The sequence below is a fragment of the Hyposmocoma kahamanoa genome, unplaced genomic scaffold (assembly GCF_003589595.1).
Source record: "Hyposmocoma kahamanoa isolate Upper Pololo Valley unplaced genomic scaffold, ASM358959v1 97, whole genome shotgun sequence".
Lineage (NCBI taxonomy): Eukaryota > Metazoa > Arthropoda > Insecta > Lepidoptera > Cosmopterigidae > Hyposmocoma > Hyposmocoma kahamanoa.
Window position 1 is genome coordinate 2,697,210 of NW_020655294.1, and position 25,862 is coordinate 2,723,071.

Consider the following 25,862-nt stretch of genomic DNA (forward strand, 5'->3'; position numbering starts at 1 on the left):
CATAGTAATAGAAACTTGGTATTCAATCAAAATAAATATTTCACAGTTTCTATTTAATATCCATGCTCTTAGAGTTGATATTTTATCAATAACAAACACTTAAGCAACCATTTCCTTCACAGACAACATTGGAGCTCCACGAGCTGGAGCAACGCAGTTTTCGTGGCCACACAAATCGTGAGCTTTAAACTCCGTAATAGCGAAGGCCGTAAGCAATAATTTGCCGTCATTCTACACACATTACCCGATGTCCGACAAAGCCTCGACCTCGTTCCGCGTCTTCTTATGGTCATTCGATATTTGTTTAAAATTTAATGTGATTATTTTCTTTTGACGAGAGAACAGTTGGAGTGATGGGCTGCAGGAAGCTTTTTGAGTTGAGCAAGAATGCTCGAATCAAGTGTTCGCGTTTATAAGAACTGTTAAATGTTTTAATATCGAGGGTCCAACGGGTGAGCTAATCTGCACTTAAGAATGAAAGTAAAATTGTATTGCAAAAGTAATCATCGCGTTACAAACTCTGAACTTCAAAATAAGTTGCCTCCAAGTGATTTTCAGAGGTTAGCTTTATTTAATGATTTTTAACTACATGTCAGTAACGCCGAGTCAGAACCTTGTAATAGATTTAGGTATATTACAACGCAGGCAATAGGGAATCGGACATCTTTTCAGAAAGTATTTGAAATTAACCATTGTGGATATGTACAGCCTGGAAAGGAGTTTCGGGTGCACTAAAGTAGCCTCCTCGCAATTATCTCCCACACCTCAGCACGGCGCCTGCTACCAGCGAATGCGATTATGCGTAATGCGAATTCTCATACTGAAGCGAAGGGGGTACTATGGAAACGGGACAGAAAATTTTAGTTAAAAGTATATTTATTGTTATAGTAAAAATATATTTTTATTTGTTTTTAACGTCTCTTTCGAGTATATTACACCTTCCAATATCTATCCAATATCTATGATTACACCCAAATAAACACTTTTTATTCTTATAATTTTTCGTCTACGGCTAATAATTATCGAGAAATTTGGCGAAACAAGATTACTTTTAAAAGAAGGGTAAAAAATTTTCTGTCTCGTTTCCACAGTGCCCCCTTCGTTTCAGTATGACCGAATTCGCATTACGCATATACGTATTGCTTTTTTTTAATAGATAATAAAATATAAATTACGTATGAATGAAACATTTCACAGCAAACAAAACATTTGGTTAATTTGTATAAATGTATAAAACATAGCCTGTTTTTTTCTCACTATACACTTAAACTGAACAAAATAAATAGAATTATATCAAGTGACAAAACCACCAAAAAAGCCATATTAGAAGACAGTGGGTCTACTCCTTAAGGACAGAAAAAATAAGTCTACTCAAAACAGAAAAAATTGGTACGTGGCCTGCGAGACAAAAAAGTTTGGGTACCTCTGGGTTTAGCGAACAAGTCAATTCAATATCTCCGTTAATTTATAATCGCACAAGCAATGGCAATGCTCTGATGAAGTGCTCTTGAGGCATATTCACATTTCGCCATTGACAACTAAATATATAAAAAACCGGATATTATTGTTAGGCATGAAATTCCTGTCAGCTTAGAAAGTCATTATAAGTGTTTATTGACAATTTATCACCTGGTTAGCCTCGCACAAATGGCTGTACAAATACATGAAAATAATAATTTCACAATTTATGTTCAAATAAACACATTTATTGGGACATTACAATTTATTGCTCACCGTTATTGAACGGATTTCCTTTAGTTGAAGTTTAATAAGAAAATGAGACCATTGAAAAAATCAAGTACGCCTCTTTAATGCATTGCAGATATTAAACGCTATATTTGGTATAATAAGCCCCCATAACCAGGTTTCTGCACACAGAGAGCTATTGTTATTTTTCTGTCGTTTCAACAACTGATCAAAGAAGGATGGCGACATCCCGTGTTATTCGTGACCCAGTGTTTTTGACGACGTGCATTAAAAAAGTCTTCAATCACAAGTATTGATAGGTTATCAATACTTGTGATTCATTGTCGTAGCATCAAAAAAGTTCATTGAGTACAGCCTGTAGAAGCTAAGGGTTATAAAGTTCATGTAGGTAATTTTTATAACATTGTCCTATGTTTGTTCGCAGTAACAGAAAACAACAAGTTTTCAGTTTGTTCCCAAAAATAATAAAGAACTTGCTGAATATTCCCGGCCATATTTTAGGTATTTGATAGCTTTAACATTTTGTACGTGTACTATAAAACAATCAATACTTCAGGAAGGTAAACATTGAATCACGTTAATGAAACGTATGTACAAGAACGTTACACAATCTATTGTCGAACTGCATCAATTCCAATTGAAAAAAATTATAAAATACATTGTTTTACAATTACTTTATTCCCGACTTCTAAAAATATACAAATATATATTGATAACTAGGGGTAAACTAAAACGCAAAATCATACTAGCAAAGTGCATGAACGGCTCGTCGTTGATTTTAATTATTATTGGGTCAGCTTTCGCCGTCCATCTTTATCCGTAGCTTTTATGTACTCAACAATACACATAAACAACTACAAAAACATAGGCCTTTAACATAGGTTTACTTAAAAAACGTGTAGTACTTAAATTTTTACGTGAATATTTTTCGCACACTGAGAATGATAACGTCACTATAGAAAAAACTATATTTTTTTTATTTGTAACGCCATCTTGGATTTGGGAGTACGAATTTACAATGCAAAAACTCCCGTGTACGTTGTCTGCCTAGAACTCGTTAGATGATATAATGAAGTTATGCTGTTCAAGGGACCGGGGCTTAGGAGCACGTTACCTTTATTCTTTTGGTAGTTCGCTGAGTTGTCAAACAATTTACTAACTCCGTGAAGGATATCATAATTTTTTGGATGTCCTTTGGCATTAAGGCTAATATAGTACAGGATTGCTGAGCCCGGTCTACGCCGGTTTATGGAAAAAATCTCTAAAGTTATACTTTTATTTTGGAAAAATTAAAATTGAATTTCGTAACATAATTTGTTTTAATGAATTCTTTATGACGACATTCCATAATAAGAAATGTTTATTTACATTAAAAGCTTATGACGACAAATAGTGACACTAAACGAAATTCGCAAAAAATGCCTTTATTTTATTGTGGTAGGTGAAAATTTATGTATTACTTCTAATACTATGTAGGTCCCCTTTTATTGTTGCTAAAAATCGCATTCAATAATCTTTGTTAAGTAAGAAATTGCAATGATCACAATTTTGCTCATTACTCAAAATCGAATATTTTGCATTGGGTCACTATCGTTCTCAGTGTGCGATTTATGTATGTATTTTGACTTACTTCATCTTGGAAGGCCCTGTGCAGCGTGTCTCTAGTGTACTTCTGATCTCCTTGTTTCAAGATGGCTGAGCACTGCTTGAGCAGACTGACGCGCATGCGCTCTCGAACGCTTTCTTCTTCCATGAATGACATACGAGGCCCGGTGCGCGGCACGCCCAGGATGTCCTGATATCCAGGAAAACAATTCTTTACTATACCAAGGTTGTGTTGTTGTCGATTGCATATGTTTAATTCCTTTATTTCGCAATAAAACACGCCCTTTCTAGATAACTATGAAGTTTTATTCTCTGCCTAACCATGATGCTACTTGATAATGCGGTAGGTACTCTAAGCTCTCGAACACAATCTTAGCTGATGGTAACAAAAAAGCGGAGCGTGCTCGCCCAGAAGCTCATTTATTCTGATGGATTTTTAAATAATAAATTTGCAATTTAAAACTCGAATTTTTTTCCGAAATAACGTTTGTTCGAATTTCCATTACACCGAAAACCGAATTATAACGAAACCCGTCGTTGAATTATAACGAAACCCGTTGTTCGTTCAAGCTATGTTGGATGTTTATCGTAAAGACACGATTAGGTTCAGATAGGTTAGGTTTAAAAGAAAAAACATTTTCCTCTCAAAATTACTTTCGAGGATATGAAAATTCGAGCCAACGTTATTTCTTGAAAATGACATTTCGGGCTACTGGTAGGTAACCGATATATTCATAGAAACCATCCTTTTTAAAGATCATGGCCCACCATAGTACAAAAACTATAACCACGGCGTACAGAAATGACTTATTGCTAGGTTTATGTAAAAATATGTGTAATGGTATATTTTGCTTTATTGTGGGTACTCGGATTTATGGAATAAAAAAATGTATTTTTATCTAAAAAAACGTATGTTAGTGCAAAATATTTTTGGGTTTTGTATTTATTTTTGATCACCCAGAGAACGATTTCGGTCTTATTCCAATTACAACTTACTGAGCATACTTATCGTGCATGAGTATGATGATATTATTTTGACAGAATATCTGACAATAACCTAATTAGGGTTTTCACATAATTAAAAATATGTTAAATATCAAATCTTTATTGCCCTGTTACACGTTAACCCAATTTTAATTAACAATTAACGTCATTAATTATTTTACATAAAATAAAAAGTGATTTGTAACTGCATAATTTAAAACTAATATGGTTTTTGTACGCAAACATCCATTAACCGGGGCAGATTATGGTCCATGAACTTTACCACCATAACAACTTTACCGAAAATCCTTTTCAGCTATTTATTACATACGGAGACGTGGCTGCTTGTCTCTCAAATGTATAACGACACCCCCTGAAAGGCGCTTTCGTACTTTAAAATCATTCTATCATTATAGTAATTGTCTATCTTTCTTTCTTTCTAAATAAATAAATTATAAAACATGCCCTTACCTTTTTCGAAACGTCAAGTTTCCCATTTTCGACGCCATCTTTTTTTTCAAACTCTTGTAGTTTAATTCCGTTACTTTCACTCTTCGCGTTATCGATACTGTCCACGCTAATCGTTATATTTTTACTGAGTTCTTTATCGTCGGTAACTTCGATGTTGGGGGCTTTTTCATTGTCACTTTTTGGTTTTTCTTCCGTTTTCCTATGATTGTCTATGGCATCCTTTTGCATCTCATGTTTAGCAATTCCGTTTTCACTTTTTGTCTTTTCTTCCGAATCTTGAAAATGTATTTGCTCATTTTGATCCGACATCTTTGCTATTTTATTCACTTCGACATTTTAATAACGGGTTTTTTCTTACATAGTTGTTAATTTGGTTCAGTTTTACAAATTCTATAAAAGTTTTATAGTTTTACTCTTACTATCAAATCGAAATCAAACTTTTTCGAGATCGCTTGCCAATTTATATATAAAATAAGGCGTATATCACCTGGGTGGTCTCATGTTATATTTACGATACGACATTACAATTTTTTACGGAGATCCAGTTTTTGTGTCACTAAAAATGAATAATGGCCGATCTCAATTTTATTATATTAACAGTAAGATACGTCAAAATACAATTTTTGTCAATTTGTTATAGAGAGGGATTTAAAAATGTTCAAATATTACATTAGAGGTCTAAGCTACCAACGTTACGTTTGAATATAAATTTACTTTGGAAATACGTTCTCGTAACACATAGTTTTTTTAAATTTACGCCGCACATTTTTGGTCACTATTTATGAATTTGACTTTAAAAAAAATATGTGCAATATGTTCACAAACTGTTTCTGCCTGAATCGGCATCATCGGCCACTGCTGGACATAATCTTTTCTAAAGAAAAGTAGTCGGAAAATAAGACTTAGGTACGTAGATTGATTTTAAAGCTTTTTTTTGTCAGTTGTAATTTTGCATTTACGTTTTGATAAGAAAAGTAATAATTTATAAATGATGCCTAAAAGAATTTTGTTATTTTCACTTGAGCTTAAACAGTGAGTTAGAGGGAATACAAAAAAAAGATGGCGTTCACGCATTTTTCAAGCTTGGATATTTGGACGATTTTTTTATTGTAAATGTGAATTACACAGTAAATAAAATTTACTCAAGTTAAGTGGTTGCTTGTTACTGAATTTTAATAAAATATATAAGATTAATGAGTTGTACTGGTGGTAAGGTGCTTTGTCTGTGCAGAACCGGATGAGTTCTACCACCCTACCTACTTTTGCCGCAAAGCAACACTTCTGTGGTACAGTTGGGAGAGCAGGGAGAACTAGCGCTATCACGAGCCCAGAAGAATTAAGATATCATGACCCAGGGCAGGCAACACTTGCCTTATTGAGGGTAAGTCTAAATAATAATTAAATAGGCAGTGGTAACCATTTTTATAGCTGTTTTATTATAACTTGGTGACTCTAGTACTATTCCATCACTGTGATAAAGGTGATAATAAAAATTCCGAAAAGTAAATGAAAAATAAGGTTATTCAAATTATAAATATTACTGCGTTGTTTACTAAGCCATCGAAAATTTTTGTGCAAGCGAATGAATTACTGAAACTTTCGAAAAATCTTACTGACGTAATATTTAATACTTGAGCGAGTGAGTGAGTGTGGGTTTATTAGTATTTGTGCGTGTGGGTCTGGTTGTGTAGCTGTGAGGATGATGAATGTGTGTGGAGAACAAATTACCGTTTAAATAAAATGTGATAATTGAATCTGTGTTCATTTTTAATATGTTTTAATTCGTGTCATGTGACATGTTTAAAATGTTTATTATTAGTATTTGCCTATACCTGCATCTGTCTCAGGCTTAATTCATATATTCGCGGGACGGAATGGAAGCCAATTTTTATAATCATAGCATAATGATATTTATGCTCATTGCGTAACGTGCAAACTAGATACGAGCCAAAAACAGGTTCCGCGTCTTTTAGAGAATTCTCACACAGGCTCGGGAATTTCCGCAGCTATCGTATCCTATCCACTTTATACGTTGTACGTTACAAAAATTCGCTTATATTCCGCTGTAATGTAAATTAAATCTTGAGGCGAGGTATTTCAACTCGAGCCTACATATTAAGAGGTGAAAGATAGATTTTTTTATTCTTAAATAATTCGTTTTAAGTTTTATTTTTGAACCTGTTTTCAAAACTTTTATATGTTCTAGTAAAGTACATCCTATCACGTGACGAAATAGCACATTCTTTAGACTATATCCTTATGTATATTTTTTGTAAGATCATTATTTTAATAGTAAGTAGTAACCATTTGATCTTGCTAAACAATTTTTCCCGTTTCTCCTGTGATGACTCGCCTTATGACATGATTGTTCATGAAAATAGTTTTTAAACAAGAGGGATGTTCCATTACGGCGTGGGTTCGAGTCATTTTAGTGAACTGCTAAACACACACGACGTCTTAAGCAACACTAAATGATAATTAGAGTCAATCAATCATTAACATTATGTTTATCTAACATATTATTGACGTAATGGCGACTAATTTGAAGTGCAATCGAAATAATTATATGTTGATTACGTGCTTGTTAATACGCCTGGGCTTTATTATGTGTAGGCGGAGATTGAGAGCATTGATTATTCACTTGATGATTTTCGTAATTGAATTTTGATATAGATTCTTTTTTTTTTCAATTATTCAGATTTAAATTTAAATTGAACTTAATAATAAACTGGTCACATCGCTATTTAACATTAGAATTCTGTGTCCGAACATGGTCAACAAAAGACATTCTATACCACCTATGATAAAAACGACCATTGGAAAGTATTCAAAATTCGAAACTAAGTATGACGTTTTAGTTTTCAAGCATCGAGTACCAAAAGTAGAGACGAAATGTCATTTAATTTGTCTGTTGTTGAAAACTATTCTGCCATATCATTACGGTGACAACTGTGCTCCGATTGGCCAGCACGAATTCGAAACAATTGATGGGTGTTGTCAATTGCTTCACTTCAAACCGACCGGTTTAACTTGAGCTTTGCTATAATGGACGAAAATTGAAAAATTACATATTTGATATTTAATTACCGATAAAATGTGATTCCGTTTGTTTTGTAATTAGATGTTTTGCTGTTTTTTCCAAACCCTGAATGGAACAGTCCCTTATAGTTAGAAATACAATAAATGCATAATATTTTTGGAATATACGGAGGCGCACACACGGGTCAGTCGTTGGCGCTGTACTATTTCAGCTTTCTAATTTGTGATTTCGGCGCAAACGAGAGTTGATATTTAAAAGTGATATAAGGCCCATTTGCCTAATGAGTTGACAGGGATGGATGGTCCTTGTTTCGTCTCTATTTCTGGTTATACACTCGATGTTTCCAAGTGACTGTTTAAATCGCAATGATGTGAGGGACAAGTCCACGTGCCTGTAGTTTCACGCACCCTCACCCTTCAAAACCGGAACGCGGTGTTGCTCACTTTACTGCCTGGCGGCAGAAATAGGTAAGGTAGTAGTATTTCCCTGGACGAACTCATTCCCAAGAAACTCCACTGCTACTAAAGTGAGTTTACAGCAATTATACAAGATAACAACTTTTCAGGAAAGAACTTTAAAGATTCTACTAACGAAATTAATTGTGTTTAAATAACACACACACACACACACACACACACACACACACACATTTTAAATTTAGTTTTGACTTTAAGTTTTAATGTTCAATTTCTAATTAAATTCATTCTAATTTGTTTCTCTCTTACAATGTTTGATATTCTCTTAGTAATGCCATAAGATAGTTTGTTTCATCCCCAAGGGTGAGGATTTGGTGACTTGTAGTACAGGTGTTAAGCCTTTAACAAGCACTAGCTCCTTCAAAAAAATAAATTACTGAGCACCTTCTGTACGTGTTGTTGTAGAGAAATAAACATATTATTGTTATTATAAAACTTCACACACACATAATTTGTTTCATGTAACTAGTTTGTATTATTTTTATGGTTTTCGTGTGATAAAAGCACTTTAGACACTTTCACATGTACGCACTTTATTATGGCAAGGGTATGATTTATTTGGATAAGTTTTCTTAAGTTGCGTAAGTTATGAAAATAACGGTGAACTCGTTTCTGAATAATACTGACTCATATTGGAAAGCACGCCGACTATTTATCCCGTTAGGTGGCGCTTGATCGCTGGTGCTATTGGACTGTTCCCAGACAATGGCACATCTTTTGTCCTACCCTGCGTGTCCCTACACCCGCGCACCCAAGGACCTGTACAACGCCACTGATAAAGCTGTTTCAGTCACTAAGAACTGGTCCTCACAAATATAAACGTCAGAGTCGACACGCAGAAGAAGAAGATTGGACTGTCAAGCTCCGTATATTAGGTATATATTTTTTAGTAATATTAAACGACGGGACGAACAGGTTGTGTGCCTGATGATAAGCTACGCGCCTGTCCACAACAGTTGCAGTGCTTATCAGAGATTTAAACCGCATAGATCTGAAGGGCACTGCCACTGCGCCCGTCACCCTGAGGCATAAGTCGCAAGTCCCATGTGCCTGTAATTTCACCAGCACTCACACCCTTCAAAACCGGAATACAGTAATGCTGACATTACAGCTTGGAGGCTGAAGTAGGAGAGGTGGCAGTATTGCCTTGGACGTACTCTTACTACGTACTGTACTACAAGGAGCTCTACTGCTACTAAAAATACAAGAAAATTGTACTAACAAATATCTTTAAGTAGCGCAACTCTATGTCCAAAATAAAGGAGTATACCGTTTCTCCATCAAAACGAAAGGAAGAAAGCGGTGGATCAATGTGTTACGCAGAAAAAATTGGACACCAAGAAAAGAAATCCAAAGCAGAATAGCCAAACTTCCTGGTTAATTCCAAGGAGGGCAATGTTTAAGACTTCAAAGTACAACATCAATGGTAAATGATGACAAGCGCCAACTATAGTGGCGCCATCTGAGATTAGCTTTTTCTGTGACTCGTTATTGCCAAAGTTAAATGTGACAAATCGAACGAATTCAAACGAATATCAATCGTGTTAGATTTTTTCGATTGTGACATATCAGAAGTGAATCTATTTTTTTCGGATCTAAAATGGCGTGTATTTGTTATTCTGCAATAACTATGGGACCAGCAAAGAGTCTGAAACGTCGGTTTGTTGATAACGTTTAAACAAACTGCATAAATCAGGTGTACCACTTCGTATTCCACCGTCATGTGTTGCACAGCGTCGTAACACTCGTATTAAAATAGTTTTCACATGACCCTGTTAGGGCGCCCACAGTGGTATTACAAGTCAATCTTACCACGCAAAGGAACAACAGCAAATTATTAGTTTAATCAGCGAGTTAACATAGCCGTTAATACTGTGACAATGTGACGTCTTTCATTGTCACCACACCTTTATACCACCCTTTTGTCTGGTCCCTGGCCACCTTCTTTGAAATTTTGAATCGTTCTTTTATTCCTATTCTTTATTATTCTTACTTTTCTTCGCTTCGTCGCTACTCTCTCCTAAATTTCCGAAGCGAGCGGACGTGTTCGACTTCATATCAAATTCTGATCATTGAAAATCATGTAACCTGACTACTTGTAAATCGTAATATTTGTACAAATACAGGTCCTTTTGGGGTAAGTTCCGTTTTTCACCATGTCTACCTGTATGTAATTTAAGTAGGGAGTGTTTTTATATGATTGTACCTTATTCTATACCGTTGTTTTGTTACAGCCTTTACCTTTACCTTTCTTCCTTTTCAGTTCTTTACTTATTTTACAATAAATAATGTGGATCGAACCTTTCATTTGATTACTCAAAACTCTCAGCCGCAATACAAACAACTTCTTCCTCTCCCTCGCTCGAATGCGCGTTCACAGCAGCGCCCCCTACATTTTCAAATAAGCTATTGACTATTTCGAAATAACGTATTAGCTTTAATATTAATGCAAAGATCGAACACTTAGAAAAAAGTACTTCGATCCGGCCGGATTCGAACCGACGTCTTCTAGCGAACCGTGCGTTGTTATAATTTTATTAATATTATTTTAATATTTGGTTTTCAAGGACAGACGGTTTATAACGAACTAGTTGAGTAATTTTACACAAAAATAATTGAATATCAATTCAATACAAATTTAATTATAACGTATTTGCGTTCACCATCTAAAATATAACAACCTCATATAAGTCTCACTTATTGGTTAATAGGATTCAAAAAGTACTTGGAAAGCAATAGTTTTCCCGCTTGACTATCACCGTTTTTAGTAATACCTAATGAAATCATCAAAATCCAATATTAAAACGTAACTATCAATCATTAAAAGTTATTGTTCAAAAAATGCTAACATACATTTAATTTGAAAACAGCTGTGACCGACCGGCGACGACGAAAAAACTTTACTTTTATACTAAAACTTATATTTGCATATCAAAACACGATATGCAAATATCATATCAGTTTTATTCTAATATAAACATAAAATAAAGAATGGAGTAACATAATGGACGTGATACGTAAAACGCGGAAGAAGTCACTTCAACAACATTTTTTTAATATACACGTTGTAATAAAAGAAGTTTGAGCATTTTAGCTTCAATTAGCACAAGAAGAAAGGTTGATGGTTCGAATGTCTGTACCTCTATGACTTTAATCGGTTAAGTTACCTACATTTGTAAATGGTTGGTAGTAACCCATCTCACGCTAACGTTGAATGAAAACACACAAAAGGTTTAATACGATTAATATAGAATATTTGCTTTTCGAAGTCGAGTTATTCTTACGCGTTACTCAGTTACCATAAAAGTATCAGATGCGGCAGTTAATGACGACAGGGGCGATATTGGAGTAAATTTTCGTGCGAAAACGCAAGGGAATGATTTTTGGTAAACCAACAAATTAGCTGTATAAAAGACGAAGCTACCTCATTCTCACTTGAAGTTTAATGGCCGTAGAGTTTCTAGTGAAAGTTCGTTCAGGAAAGTACTACCATCATATCTATTGCCAAGCAGTAATGCTCATATCACTGGTAAGGGTGCTGGTGAAATTATAGGTTTAAGGTGACGGGCGCATTGACAGTGCCACTCAGATCGTCGCGAATTAAAACTTTGTTCGTCCCGTCATTTGATGTCATAGAAGAAATTCACAACCCTTGAAAAACTCGTGAACCACCCCTACCATATTGGGTCAACGTGGCGGACAATATCCTAAACTCTCTCGAACGATGATGAAGTAAGTTTATCAACTGAAATTGATCGGAACTTTTTGTGATACTTTGTACATTTATGACCAAGGCCAGGCTTGGTCACAAATGTGCAAACACCAGTAGCTACTACACCAGCTACTAGTAGCTACTTCTGCCAATAAACTTTTAAGCCAAAGCTGACCAAAGGCAAAATGTAGTATATGTGTATGTGTGTGTAGCAACTTCTTAGACACAATGCCAGAGGGCGCGGCTCGCTCTACCAATTAAAAGTGATATTTTTCTCTCTTCTATTCTAATGAAGAATTTAACATCCTATACTTAATGCGATGTATTATTGTATAGTGTTTTTTTTTTTCATTTGTTTCTTTTAATTTTTGTAAATTCTAATGGGACTGTGTATCTATTTATAAAACTCTGTAAAGCATTATGGACTATACTACACTTAAGTGACTAGAATAAAATAGAAAACATATATTTATTAGAATATACAACTAAGCAATTTTGTTTGTCGCTTTTGTCTATTCTACAATGCCAGACGAGCTATGGTAAGATAACCCTTATGACTTAGTAATAAACGCTGTTTTGACATAGCCTGTTTCATTTATTTCATATTATTAGTGTAACGGGCTACAAAGTCAAACGTCGTCGTAACACCCATTTTGCATCTTTTTTGCTCATGTTATTACAATTGCTATTTTAGATTTTAAAAATAATCAATTAACTGATTTAAACAATTAACAATTTTGTTTCTGAAAATTTGTAAGTTACTTTGTGGTACAATAAAGTGTTTAAATAAATAATAATAAACTTTCACGATTTTCACACATTATTTGATTTTAAATTCGGGATTTAATTGTGTATAAACTGTGTTTTATTTACTACACGATTCGGACGTGTTACAACGTCCATGGTTTCGAAACGTATAGATAAAAAAATCAAATAACACTTTCAATAAATAGAGCAAAACAATTTCGTCTGCTATTATGTTAACTGTAGTGGAATAAGCAAACAATGCTCCAGTTTGACATCTTTGCTTTAATATGTTTTAATGTACTGGTTCTTCATACAAACTCAACGCAGTCAAGTCGGTGTACATCTGCTGAAGAATTCTATTTTTGTTACAGCCTGTATGGTAAGATAAATCCACTTTTGTTTTTTAATATCTGTTTAATTCTTACATTAAAATAATGTTTTGAATTCTATATAGCCTTGAAGATGATGAAGATTATTCTTGTAAACTTACATTATTCTTAAGATTTATTATCACCTTAGGTAATCCCAAGCTTGATTCCCGGTCAAGTTGTAAGGTAGTTTTCCTCCGGACTTAATATATTTATAGTAAGTTACAATAAGCTACAGCTTAACTAAACAAAATACCGTCTTTTCTAAAACTGCAACTTTGATCGTTATTTCTTTTAGAACTGAAGTCAAAGAACGTGTGGCCCACCGAGAATTTTCTTACTTGAGATCAGGTGATTAGTGATTTTTTTTTGTTACTATATACAGGGTGTTCCATGGATATTTATTTTATTTTAAATAACAAGTAAAACTGCATTCAAAGATTATTGAAAACAGCTTGCCTCACCTGGGAATCGAACCGATCAAATGTTAAAAAAACTGTCCAGTATTTTTATGATGCCGATCGAGAGAGTCAATTACCTATAAAGATTAATTCCTTGTAAGTAATATAGTATTTAAATTAAAGGAACACCGTTCAATTTCCCTTTTTTAATGAATTGCATACAATTCATTACAAAAAGACACAAACTTGAAACTGCCGTATATCTACGGTGTTTGCATTTGATTGATCAAAATGTGATCCAATTTCTTGTACGCATATTCATGATTTTCTTATCACATCCCATCTACAATAAAAGTATATAAAGTACTTTCCCTCCGTGTCGAATAGCCGTGGAGCAACCTATATAATTTTTATTTGTCATGCCACTTTCTTATTGATGTTTTTGTTGCGTCTTTGGCATTATACAATGCCGTCTAAATTTTGTTATTAATTAAAATAATGTCACGTCATATAGAGGAGATCCGTGTCCAGTAGCGAGGAGGATTACGAGGCGCGTGAGTTGCTAAAGTACATGACAGTTATGTCATTATTTTTTGTTTGATGTCGATTTGACAATACGGAAAATAATCCTTTAAGATTTCACTTTCATCGCGTTTGTCTTTGTCACTGTCACTTTCGTTGTCACACGTAAATTTTTTTTTTTGGCAAGAGTTTTTTATACTTACGACACATTTATTGTTAAACTTTATTCACATTTTTTAAATTAATAACACACGATTTTACGTTTTCGTTTATAATATAAATAACTTTTACACTAACTTTTAAAATTCATAAATAAACACATATTCACTTCAAAATGTTTTATTACTCAACTTTTTTGCCGACAGTATTACAAAACTGTAATCGTTGTTTCCGACGGTACGTGCGCATCGTAAGCGACCGTCCCGCGCCGTGAGTGTGCCCGCACTAGAAGGGGTGTTAGACCTATCACACACGATTCACGTATTTGCATTATGTTTAGAGAAAGAGGGCTCTCAAATTCGACAACAATTTAATTCAAATTCACGCAAGTGCTTAAAGGATTTCCTCATAGGTACATTTTTTACTACCGCTTTTATCAACGTCAAAGTATGACTTCCTAATTCGATCCTAATTTTGCAAACCAGGATAATAATACTTAACGTTCAGTGATATACATGTAAATTTATAATTTTTTAAGTTTATTGACCATGATATTCAGTTTATTTATGTGAAATTACTCCACTATTTTGTTATAATTATTAATACAAAGATCGAACACTTACAAAAAATTCCTTCGATCCGGCCGGATTCGAACCAAAGTCTCGCAGACGCTATGCCAACTAAACCACGGAACGAAGCAGCCGACCTAACGAATTTTTCTATGCACTTATAGCAGATCTTCGTTTTGATTTTTACTTTAACTTTTTTGCCATAGCCCCATCTGTGAGAAATCTATGGTTTAACAATTGATTACACAATTGAATACATACTTAAATTCACATTAACACTTGCAATTTACATATCTAAAACGTTACTGCGGTTGATTGCGCTATTTACTCTATTATATGCCAAATCTATCCAGGTTTTTAACGTTTTGTAATTATAAACAGTATAATTTAATTTTAATAACCATTGACTTACAATTATATGGACGTCGGGTTCGCGCTAAAAAGTGTCCGAACTTATAGGGCGTTAAAATCGTATACAGAGCGTCATTCACGCTTTATTCTTCGTTTGTTCGACTGACAGCGAAGCAAGCAAAATTAGACAGTACTGCGATGACATTACAATTTAAATTCAACGTTTTAGCTTTTTCATATTCCTTTACATGTCACTACGTTTAAATAGGTTGACTTGGGACATTTTTTTCGTGGTTTTTGTATTAGACCCGTCGGCCATTTATTTGTAAGTCAATGTTAATAACACAATAAGTAACAATAGTAAGGTCAGATGGAGTAAGAGGAGCACCGGGTGAAAAGGCACTTGAAGTCTTCAGAGCCGACAGTTCCCGCGGGTACTAATAGTGGTTTATTGTGCTTGGGTCGCGCGGCGCGCGGCGCGCGGCGTGGGCACTGGCTTTATTTCAGAATTGATTTTTTTTACAAACAAAATGTATATCGTATACTACGCATGTTCTATTTAGTGTGCAAGTGTTCATTTGCATTTTTAAGAGACACACGTTAATAAATGAGTTAATAGAATGCATTTTGAATCACCGTGATGCGACTTTACGTAATTTTTACGTAGACACTCGCGCAATAATTTATACACTACAATCAAGCAGTCCAATCACAAAAAATAAATACAATAATAATAATTTGTACTAGCAATTGTTGCTCCATGTTTCACAATCTCAAAGCGGTTCTAACAATCCTTCATGGGCAAGCCTAGAACGGGATAAGATCATGAATAAAATTAATTTGAAAATGTTTTACACTGAATGATGTATCTGATGTTTTTACTTTGTTTTAAAAGTGGTTATACCTAGCAATCACGAGAGATCAACTGCCCCGTACATTTATAATAATAATAATAATTATTATACGTGATTTCGTTTGGTTTGTTTAGAAAAACAAACATACGCGATTCAGATTGGCAGATCCCAAATTTTTTTAATTCAGTCTCATAATGTGATCACGAGAACTCAATAATAATAATAAGAATTCACGGTTTTTAACTGCCTTTGTGGCCAAGCGGTTACCGTGCCGTTCTGACACGCAGAAGTCTCGGGTTCGATTGCCGGGCCGGGAGAAATATTTGTATGGCCTACATTTATTACACTCGTGAATTCGGGTGTAATTTGTGGTTGTCTATAGGTGTATCCATGACACTCGCGACACAGGGTTTCTCTAGTGCAGGGGCTATGTGTGTGTGCGTTGTTATAATCACGGTTCATGAACCTGAGTCCCTGACCATTGAAGACTGTGCCATTGACGGGGATTACCGCCTTTTCCATTTATAATCTAGAGAAAATCTTTAATAGATACACAAAATAATAATAATTTATTAATTTCTGTCGACATACGAGGTAAATTACATAACAAACTTTTTTCTGACTTTTTTCTGATTTAATATTGAACCTTATTTGATACAGACTTACTACAGACTCGGATTGTGCCCAAAAATGTCTGATCATAGGTCACCAATTTGTTTGTACTAAATCAAGTGAAACTTCTGATTTTAAATTGATTAGTTTGGTACAAAAATATACCCGTGATATATCACTACTTGGCTACATTGTTCTTAAACGCGATAAAAGCAGAACCAAGAACAAAACACTTTTCGTGAACGGCGTAGGAAAATGTAATGAAACCTTCTTATCAAAGACGGCTTCTAATCCTTGGAAAACGTGTAAAGTTCCCGAGTGCGACCTAAATCCTTCGTTTAAACAAAAGAAACTTGTACTCAGCTTCTAGGAAATTGCAAAAGGCTGCAATCAAGCACAAACCTAGTTAAAAAATCTACGTTGATACTTCGAGCCGGATACGTACCAGCAACATAATATAGGCAGCTGCCTATGACTATGATGGCTATGACCTAAAACCCGACCGAGGAGATCCGTGCCCTGCAGTACGACTTATAATAGGTTGCTAATGACCACATGATGATGATGATGATACAACTCACACACTCAGCCCCGCACTAAGGAAACCCTGTATCGCAGATGCCATGGACGCACATAGACAACCACAAATTGCACCCAAACTCATGAGAGAAATAAAGTGGGCCATACAAATATTTCGAACCCGGGACCTCTCCGTGGCAGAGCATGATAACCGTACGCCCCACAGAGGCAGTCAACTGCAGGCAACTGATAGATATTTAAGTAAGAAACAAATATGTTAAATAGTAATTCGTCCCAAACCTATGGCATCTAGAATAAAGATGGAACCGGTTTGTAGTGATATATCATATCACCCATCTCCAAAGTAATTTGTTGTAATTAACGCTAGGCAAATTTTTATGGGCAAAATATTTTCGATTTAGCAAGGCGCATCTCGAGCTGTAGCTCGTGTCGGACTCGTTCCATCGATGAGTTATGGTCTTATATAAAAAGGTAGACATGCAACGATTAGTGGAGAATGTTCGCTGTTGAAAGCTAGTAAGATCGCATGTCCTGCACGACATTTTTGTTGTAGTTAATTGTGACAGAAATGTCTAATACGGCAGTTAGCGAGGAAAGGGGCGATTAGACAGTTATCTTAAAAATACAGGGCTGCTACTGCAACCTTGAGATAAACTTTGTTAGGTTAAAAAACATGAAAGTTTTCAGACATAGAAATCGCTTACTTTACCTACTTTCACAGTTTAATGACATCCGGTATTTGGCTTTGAGATAAAGCCGCCGATATTAATAGAATCTTTGTCCCGCACAAACGCGCGGTTAGAACAATTTACAATCTGGGTCCCAGAGTGTCTTTAAGAGAGAAGTTTAAAGAGATTAACATTCTTAGACTAAAGTCACAGTACATTTATGAAAATGTAATTTATATTAAAAACTAATTTAATTTTTTATGAAAATAGTGATAAACATAACATTATCGCGTGGAGTAAAAATAAACTGGTTGTTCTTGACAATCGTCTTCACACAGTCGACATTATTTAATAAGATTAGATTCTGGGTGATATTCAAAATTTATCATTCATGAAGCGTAAAACTGTAATGATATAAAAACATTACACTAAAGGTTAATAAAACAGTTTTTGCGTACTTGGGTAACAAAAATCCACGGTAGAACTCTTTTAGGTTTTTATCTGTCACATATGATAAATATGTACAAATCTTCATTTGCAAAGAGCAACCGTCTTCTCAGGTTAATCTATCCGCCTTGCGAATGAGTAGTGGAGTTTAATAAATGTGACGATTTCAAGAGTAACTTGTTTACGTATGAAATATGAAATAATTGGATATTGAGTTTGAGCCTATACATACCTCATGTAGTTCCTCAGTCCCTTGCCCTTTTAATCCCTCTCAAGAACGCATACATTCATAACTTTGATAGATAGTTAATTTGTCTGCGTTTAATCTTAACCAGTTTATCGTTTAATAAGTCGCCGCTGGCAGTTGAGATGCCCGATAGGTTAAGTGTTTTTATAGATAGGGCGTTGCTAAAAATATAGATAAAAATGAACCACGTAAACCTAATGTGCGGAGTACAGGGAGAAATATATCTAAGTATTTATTTTCATTTTCTGTTGCTTACTAAGGACCTTGTACAATATGTTTTAGGGGAAGTCGTCTTTTGCAATTTGGTTAGAATTGTCCTCGTCGTTTTGTCCAAAAGAAAATACGTCTAATTTTATGTTTCTGTCAATATACTTAGTATGTCTTCGTGGTCAGTCTGCCCGTTCATCATCTGTGGAGGCTAAATGCGACACACCTATTTCGTGTTTTCCAGGTTTTTTCAACTTCGATCTGTCTGTCAACTGTCTTAGAATTGGTATTTAAGAAAGAAAGCAACAACTCAGTTGTAAAGGCATACATTCTTTACGCTCTGATATCGTCGTCGAGTAGCATATCTGTGGCAACTGTATCGGATACAGAACGAAGAGTCTCCTTAGGAACTACATTATTTGATTCTCTCCACTCTTTTTCACTACCGGTCAACGATACTCAGTGCAAAATTTCGCACCTTCTTGCTTAAGATTCCTCGAACTCTGACCAAAATGCCAAAGAGTGGAATTACTTGCCAAGTTTTAAATTTCTAGGTGTATGTTACCTGGATAATTTCAAGATTAATCGTTATAAATCCTTAGCCACTATCCATATATCCTATCCATATTGAGATTATGGACAAATTTGAGATGTCTAATAAAAACAAAATGTAAGGAAAAACCTCAAAATATTCTTTTCGCCGAAATGTTTTGGTTTACAAGATAGAGTTCAATTCTATTATCCCATAATTCCAATGTGTGTTGGTCTCTTCTTTAGAGGGTCACTTACTATGTCTCTATGCTCTATGTCGCTGTAATCACAGACAAATGGTCAGCACACGGACCCTTTCCCTGCTACATGATAGTTCGTGTATATCATTCGCCATTCCTGTGCAGTCAGGAATATCCTAGTTCCTTCGTTCACCCCTCTACATGATATCTGCTGCCAAGCAGTAATGTGAGTATTTCTGCGTTCCGGTTCGAAGGGTAAGAGTGCTGGTGAAATTACAATCATATGGTACTATTATGTCTCAAGGTGACGGGCATAGTGGCAATGCACCTCAGATCCTGCGATTTAAAGCTGTCATAAAAAAACTTGAAGGTATTTATTTTACAAATAATGTTACTATGTCAACAGTTCATTTTGAAACGTGATAGTTTTAATACAGCATGCCCTTCCAGCGGAACTTTCCAGCAGCCTCCTGAATCGGTAGTAGCAGTAGAGCTCCTTGTGAAAGAGTTCGTCCAGGAAAGTACTGCCACCTTACCTATTTCTGCCGCCAAGCTGTAATGTCAGCTTTACTGTGTTCCGGTTTTGAAGGTTAAGGGTGCTGGTGAAATTACAGGCACATGGGACTTGTCAACTTATGTCTCAGAGTGACAGTGCGCTTCAGATCTTAGCGATCTAAAGCTCTGAGTGGTACTGCAACTGTCATGGATAGGCTGTAGCTTACCATCAAACGCACGACTTGTCGGTCCCGTCATTTGATATTATAAAAAAAAATCGAGAACTGTGCCCACCTGGAAGTCGTCAAGCACGCTCACGATATCTTCAGCTGCGTCCTTTTGTCCATTGTCGTTGACCATCAGCGGCAACTAATGAATATCATTCAGAATGTTAAAAAAATCAACTTCTCCCCGCCTCATACTATTTAGTTGATTGAACGTATTGTACCCGTGGAATAAAGATTGCATCTCTATCAATATAGCATAGCTACCCGCTTATTTATTTATACCTTTGTACAAATTATATTGCTACTTAGCAGAAAGTCGTGTCGAGTAGCCTGCGGCTGCGCATGCGCGGTTGCGATGTAGCGTAGTTAGAAGTTTATCAGTTTAGATGGTGTTGAGACATAAGATGTAAACTATTCAAGACCAGCTAGGAGTGACGTAAAGGAGAATTAATTAATTGTATAATTAGTTATATTACTTAAATACTATAAAAATAGGCATAATTTTTAAGTTGATTGAATGTTACGGATGTTTGACCGCCGATGTTCAATTATTTTTGTGAAATTAATCCACAAGTTTGTTATAATTATTAATACAAAGATCGAACACTTAGAAAAAATGCCTTGGATCCCGCTGGATTCGAACCAACGTTTTCCAGCAAACCGTGCCAGATGTTATGCCAAATGAGCCACGGAACAAACTAGCGGACCTTACGAATTTATTTATGCGCTTGTTGCAAATCCTTGTTTCTGGTTTTAACATTTTGTTTTGTCATAGCGCCATCTGTGAGAAATCTATTTCTTCGCTCAGACCGTGTTATCGAAGGATTTTTCAGTGTTCGATTTTTGTATCAATAATAGTTATATAAAACAGACATTTATTTTTGACAGATTTTTTAATTGTGCAAAAGTTCAAACTTTGAAAAATAACCAAAATCATTAAAATTATCTATTTTCCTCCATGTGACAATAGCTCTTTAGTAAAATTAAATGTGGCATGATTTTGAACATATAAGCAATTGCAAATATCGTCAGATCTATCTTCCGCATGTAGAGACTACGAAACCTCCATTTGCATCAGCCTTGACTTCGCAATTAACTCATACCGGGAGTTATTTGTTATCGGACACATAATAATAAGAATAATGTAGCAGGGAAACCATTTATCGCGGGTACCATGGGCTCACACGTAGACAACCACAAATTACACCCAAACTCACGAGAGAAACAAATATAGGCCATACAAATATTTCTACCGGCCCGGGAATTGAACCCGGGCCGTCTGCGTAGTAGACCAGTTTGGTGACTGTACGGCCACGGAGGCTGTTGCATTAGAATACAGAAGAACAAAACATGATGTGACAAGAATTTAATTTGATGATGATTATACATTAAAGGACCTTTAGAAATCGAGATGAAATTCTCTCTCCCGCCGTGCTACCACCGCACGCACCTAAACAAGTAATAAATACGTACGAAAATATTAAAATCTACAATATTTACTTTCTGTAACTATATTTTTAGTAAGTAAACATTAGAAAGTTATAAGGTTAACAAAAACAAGTACATATAGTGAAATGGCGCAATTAACATCGTGTTCTATCTCCATTTAAATACGTTACTATATTAGGAAACAACATGGTGACGGTCTCCCACGCAATTTTTTTAAATGATCGATTAGATTAAAATAAGGTTTAATACAGTCAATATGAGGATGATCTAGAAAGATCTTACGAAGGAATAGGCTATTTAACTATTCGCTTTGATATTTCTATTAAATATACAGGGTGTCCGACAGCTATGCGACACGGAGAAAAAGTATTTTAAATATTGTACATAGGATGTTTTGTTTCATGGAGATATTGTTTTATTTTTAAAAGTAAGTAATACTGCAGTCAAAGTCTTTTAAAAAGAAGTGTCGCATAGCCGTGAGGCGACCTATATTTTTTTAACTACGTTGAACGCTATGTCATCATATACAACCCGTTTACATTCCACTGCAGGGTACGGGTTTCATTGAATGTTATACATATATCCTATCTATATGGTTAAGGTTTAGCCCAAAGCTGGTGGGCCCTCTTTGGCCGAATGGTTACCGTGCTGGACTGCCACGCTAAGGTCCTGGGTTCGATTCCCGGGCCGGGAGAAATATTTGTATGGCGTACATTTAATTTTATTTCTCTTTTATATCATCGTTATTATCAACCTATGAAATTGCACTGCTGGGCAAGGGTCTTGTCGGTCAAGTTTTAGGTCATAGTTGGGTGAAGGCGCCAGCCTCTTCAATCCATAGGTCGTTGGTTCATATCCGGCTCGATCAATGTGGATTCTTTAACAATGCCACAAAAGTGTACTGTCTCTGTCCACTTTTGCGGGGCTATGAGTGTGTGCGTTGTTATTATTATTATCATTATGTTTTCTTTCGTCGTAAGCAAGAGGTATTGCTACTATAGATTCATAAATGTAAAGTTGTAAAAACTCGAACCGTAGACCAAGCTACCACAGCTAAGCAAATTATTAATTTGTAACTTTGCCGAATTTGACGCTTGCCGGGAACATTGATTTCCTGCGTTCACTTTTATTTCGACTTGTTCGTTTCTTTCGCTCCAAATATCAAACATAATGACTCTTTGATATGCAGAAATGTAAGGAGAGCACATAAAAATTTACTTATGGAGCATTTATTGCTGCATAATTTGAGTCAATTTCACATTTTCCTTATTATTACGATTGCGATCTTTTTTTCTTTTTTTTATAAAAACTCGACAGAAGTCGAGCCAAGTTATATTAAAATCGGTTACCGGAAAGTGCGCGAAAACGGATTCATCCCCTAGTGTGCCTTAGAGGTGGAATATTTTCTTCAAATTTAAATGGGACTACAACAGAGGTGCCCTCTTTCCAACAAAAAAGAATCATCCAAATCGGTTCACAAATGCCTCTTACAAAAAAAAACGACATACAGACGAATTTAGAGTGTCGTCCTTATTTGAAGTCGGTTAAAAATACAATATTGTTTATGAGATTGGAAGAGTTTTGGGGAGCCACGGCCTCCGCTTGAGAGATGATAAGTCAAACCATTAGGTTACTGCGGCTTTATGAAGAGTTTTATTATCAAATACAATTTGAAGCTGTATATATTAATGTACACGCTACCACGCAAGAGTAATCAACATGCTGAGATATTCCATTAATTACACAAAACCAACCTTAGCTCACTAGTGTACAAAAACCCGACCTATAAATTTACTACAACAGTGACGTATCACCAGAACCGTTTTGTAGTACGCCTAACTTATCTTTGCACATGGGCGAAATTGGTATCGGTATTCTACTCGTTTTTTCTTTCAACACTAACAAGTTCTTCAACTGTAAAATTATGTTTGTTGTAACGTAAATTCTGATTATACAACGACTTTTATAAAATGATCCTCGATAAATATTTCTAATGATGACTTCTTAATCTCAACTTTAGTTAGGAGGCACCACACGTGGTTTACAAAGGGTTAATAGATATTACGAATTTCATTTAACAAATATAAATATTATGATTAAAAAAAAAGACAATATACACATGAATAAAAATGAAGTAAGAAAGGTTTGCCAGTATCGTACAAAGTAGCAAGCGGTAGACTCTGTCTACCCCAGACGGAAATCCAAAGGCATGAGTATATATGTAATTTACATATTTAAAACTCCCAACCAAAAAGACCGTTTACAAATAACCTATAACAAGATGATTACTGTCAAGGGTCGTATTAAAGTGGTTTCTAGTAGGAGGTAAACATGTTGAATTAAGTAACATGAGAGCGAGTGCGAAATTTGATTTGGCAAATGCAATTAATATGGCCGAATTGAACGAGATTTATTCTATCGTTTATTTTAGATTTGTTGCCTTTCGAAATCGAGAGTTACATTAACGGCTTTAAACACGTCAATGCATACATTAAATATTTACGTATTTGAATGTAAAGTAGACATACGCTTGACCACAAACTCACTGATGTTAAGTCAACGCCTTCTAACATCCTGAGACGTCAGTTGACAATTCCCCTGTGCCTGTAACTTCACCAGCAACCTTTGCCCTTCAAAACCGGAACGCAGTAGGTACTTACTTGGTACTTGGTGCAACGGGCTGGTATCCGCAACTCGACGACAAAGCGCCTATTTTACGCAGTAGGTGATAGTCTCATTACCGATTGGTGGCAGAAATAGTTGCAGTACTTCCCTGGACGAACTCTTTTACAAGGAGCTATATCCTACTTACTCTAGTCCTAAATAGCCCCAAATTGTAAACATCGTGTAATACACATGCCAGCAATTCCATTATTTTGCGTTATATTTGTGTTAGTCCTATTTAAAATTATAGATGACCTCCGTTTGGTGGGTCGCGACCCGGTACCGGCCCATCAAAATAAAATACAGGGTCGCAACATTCCCGCCTTGTTGAAGTGGAACCAGTCTACAGGAAAAAACTTTCGTCATTTTCCGCGAACTTGTATTCTTTATTAAAAAATAAGCAGCAGCTCATTGACTTACAAATAAATGGACGACGGGTCTAATACAAAAACCACGAAAAAAATCTCCCAAGTCAACCTATTTAAACGTAGTAACATGTAAAGGAATATGAAAAAGCTAAAACGTTGAATTTAAATTGTAATGTCATCGCAGTGTTGTCTAATTTTGCTTGCTTCGCTGTCAGTCGAACAAACGAAGACTAAAGCGTGAATGACGCTCTGTATACGATTTTAGCGCCCTATAACTTCGGACACTTTTTAGCGCGGACCCGACATCCATATAAGTATAAGTCAATGCAGCAGCTCCATACTTCGCACTAAATAGGCGATACCGAAATAATATTAGTAAAATATTTGTAATAACAATAAATGTGTATTATTTCACTTAATGTAACCGGCTTGGGTTTAAAAGTATTGAGTAGGTCATGAAGAAGCAGTATGAAAATTACCGAGCTTTGGCAGAGCAATGTTTGGGAAATACTGAGCTAGATTACTCCGGTTCCATTGATCTCAAACTTATCTGTACTATGTGAAAGTCAAACTCGAGTAATCTTTATTTCATATGAAAGTAAGTTACACTTAAAATCGTCACATTGTTTAAACTTTACTTATCAGTCAGCCGAACCTAATTAGCCAGTTTGTCGAAAATTAGTTTTCGAAATTCGTCAGCTTATTGTCGAACATCATGTAGTAGATGTATATCTGCGGAGAGGCAATAATTAAGATAACTACGAGTATTTATTTCTGGAGGCTTGAGAAGTCGACAAATTGTGATAAGTAAGTAAGGCTTTTGTAAACTTCAAATTTGAACTCTATGTAAATTGTATTAAGTGCAATTCGAGTTTTAGAGATTGTTATGTCCAGTTCTGGCCAACCGTACCTACGTCCTCGCCGCACGCTGCACGTCGGCACGTTTGAACCGTATATGGCAGTGAGGTGACATTGCTACAATTTAATCTTCTTAGCTTTGCTCTGACAGTTTCAATTAAGGGAATTTGAATAAATTCTACTAACTAAACTCTCCGACTACTTACAAAAGACAGATAAAAATGTTCCAATGATATAAAGAGTGTTCATGAAACCATTCATCTCTTGTACTTGAAATCGAACATTATTTTTTTGAAAATTGGTGATAAGAAATTTTCTCATTATCATTGAACGTTATCATCAACCGTTTGGATGATTGGACTGTAGGTTTTTCCTTTAAAACA

At 35.4% G+C, this 25,862-nt stretch overlaps 1 protein-coding gene across 1 annotated transcript in view; it reads right to left on the reverse strand.

Annotated features, from left to right (window-relative positions):
* LOC113238599 (NADPH oxidase 5) overlaps positions 1-5,076 on the reverse strand; it is an 80,308-nt gene extending 75,232 nt beyond the window's left edge. The window contains exons 1-2 of the mRNA XM_026475427.1: positions 4,768-5,076; positions 3,338-3,502 (exon numbers count right to left, since the gene is read on the reverse strand). Coding sequence (XP_026331212.1) covers positions 3,338-3,502; positions 4,768-5,076 — 474 coding nt within the window. The remainder of the gene's footprint in view (positions 1-3,337; positions 3,503-4,767) is intronic.
* Between the last annotated feature and the right edge of the window lie 20,786 nt (positions 5,077-25,862).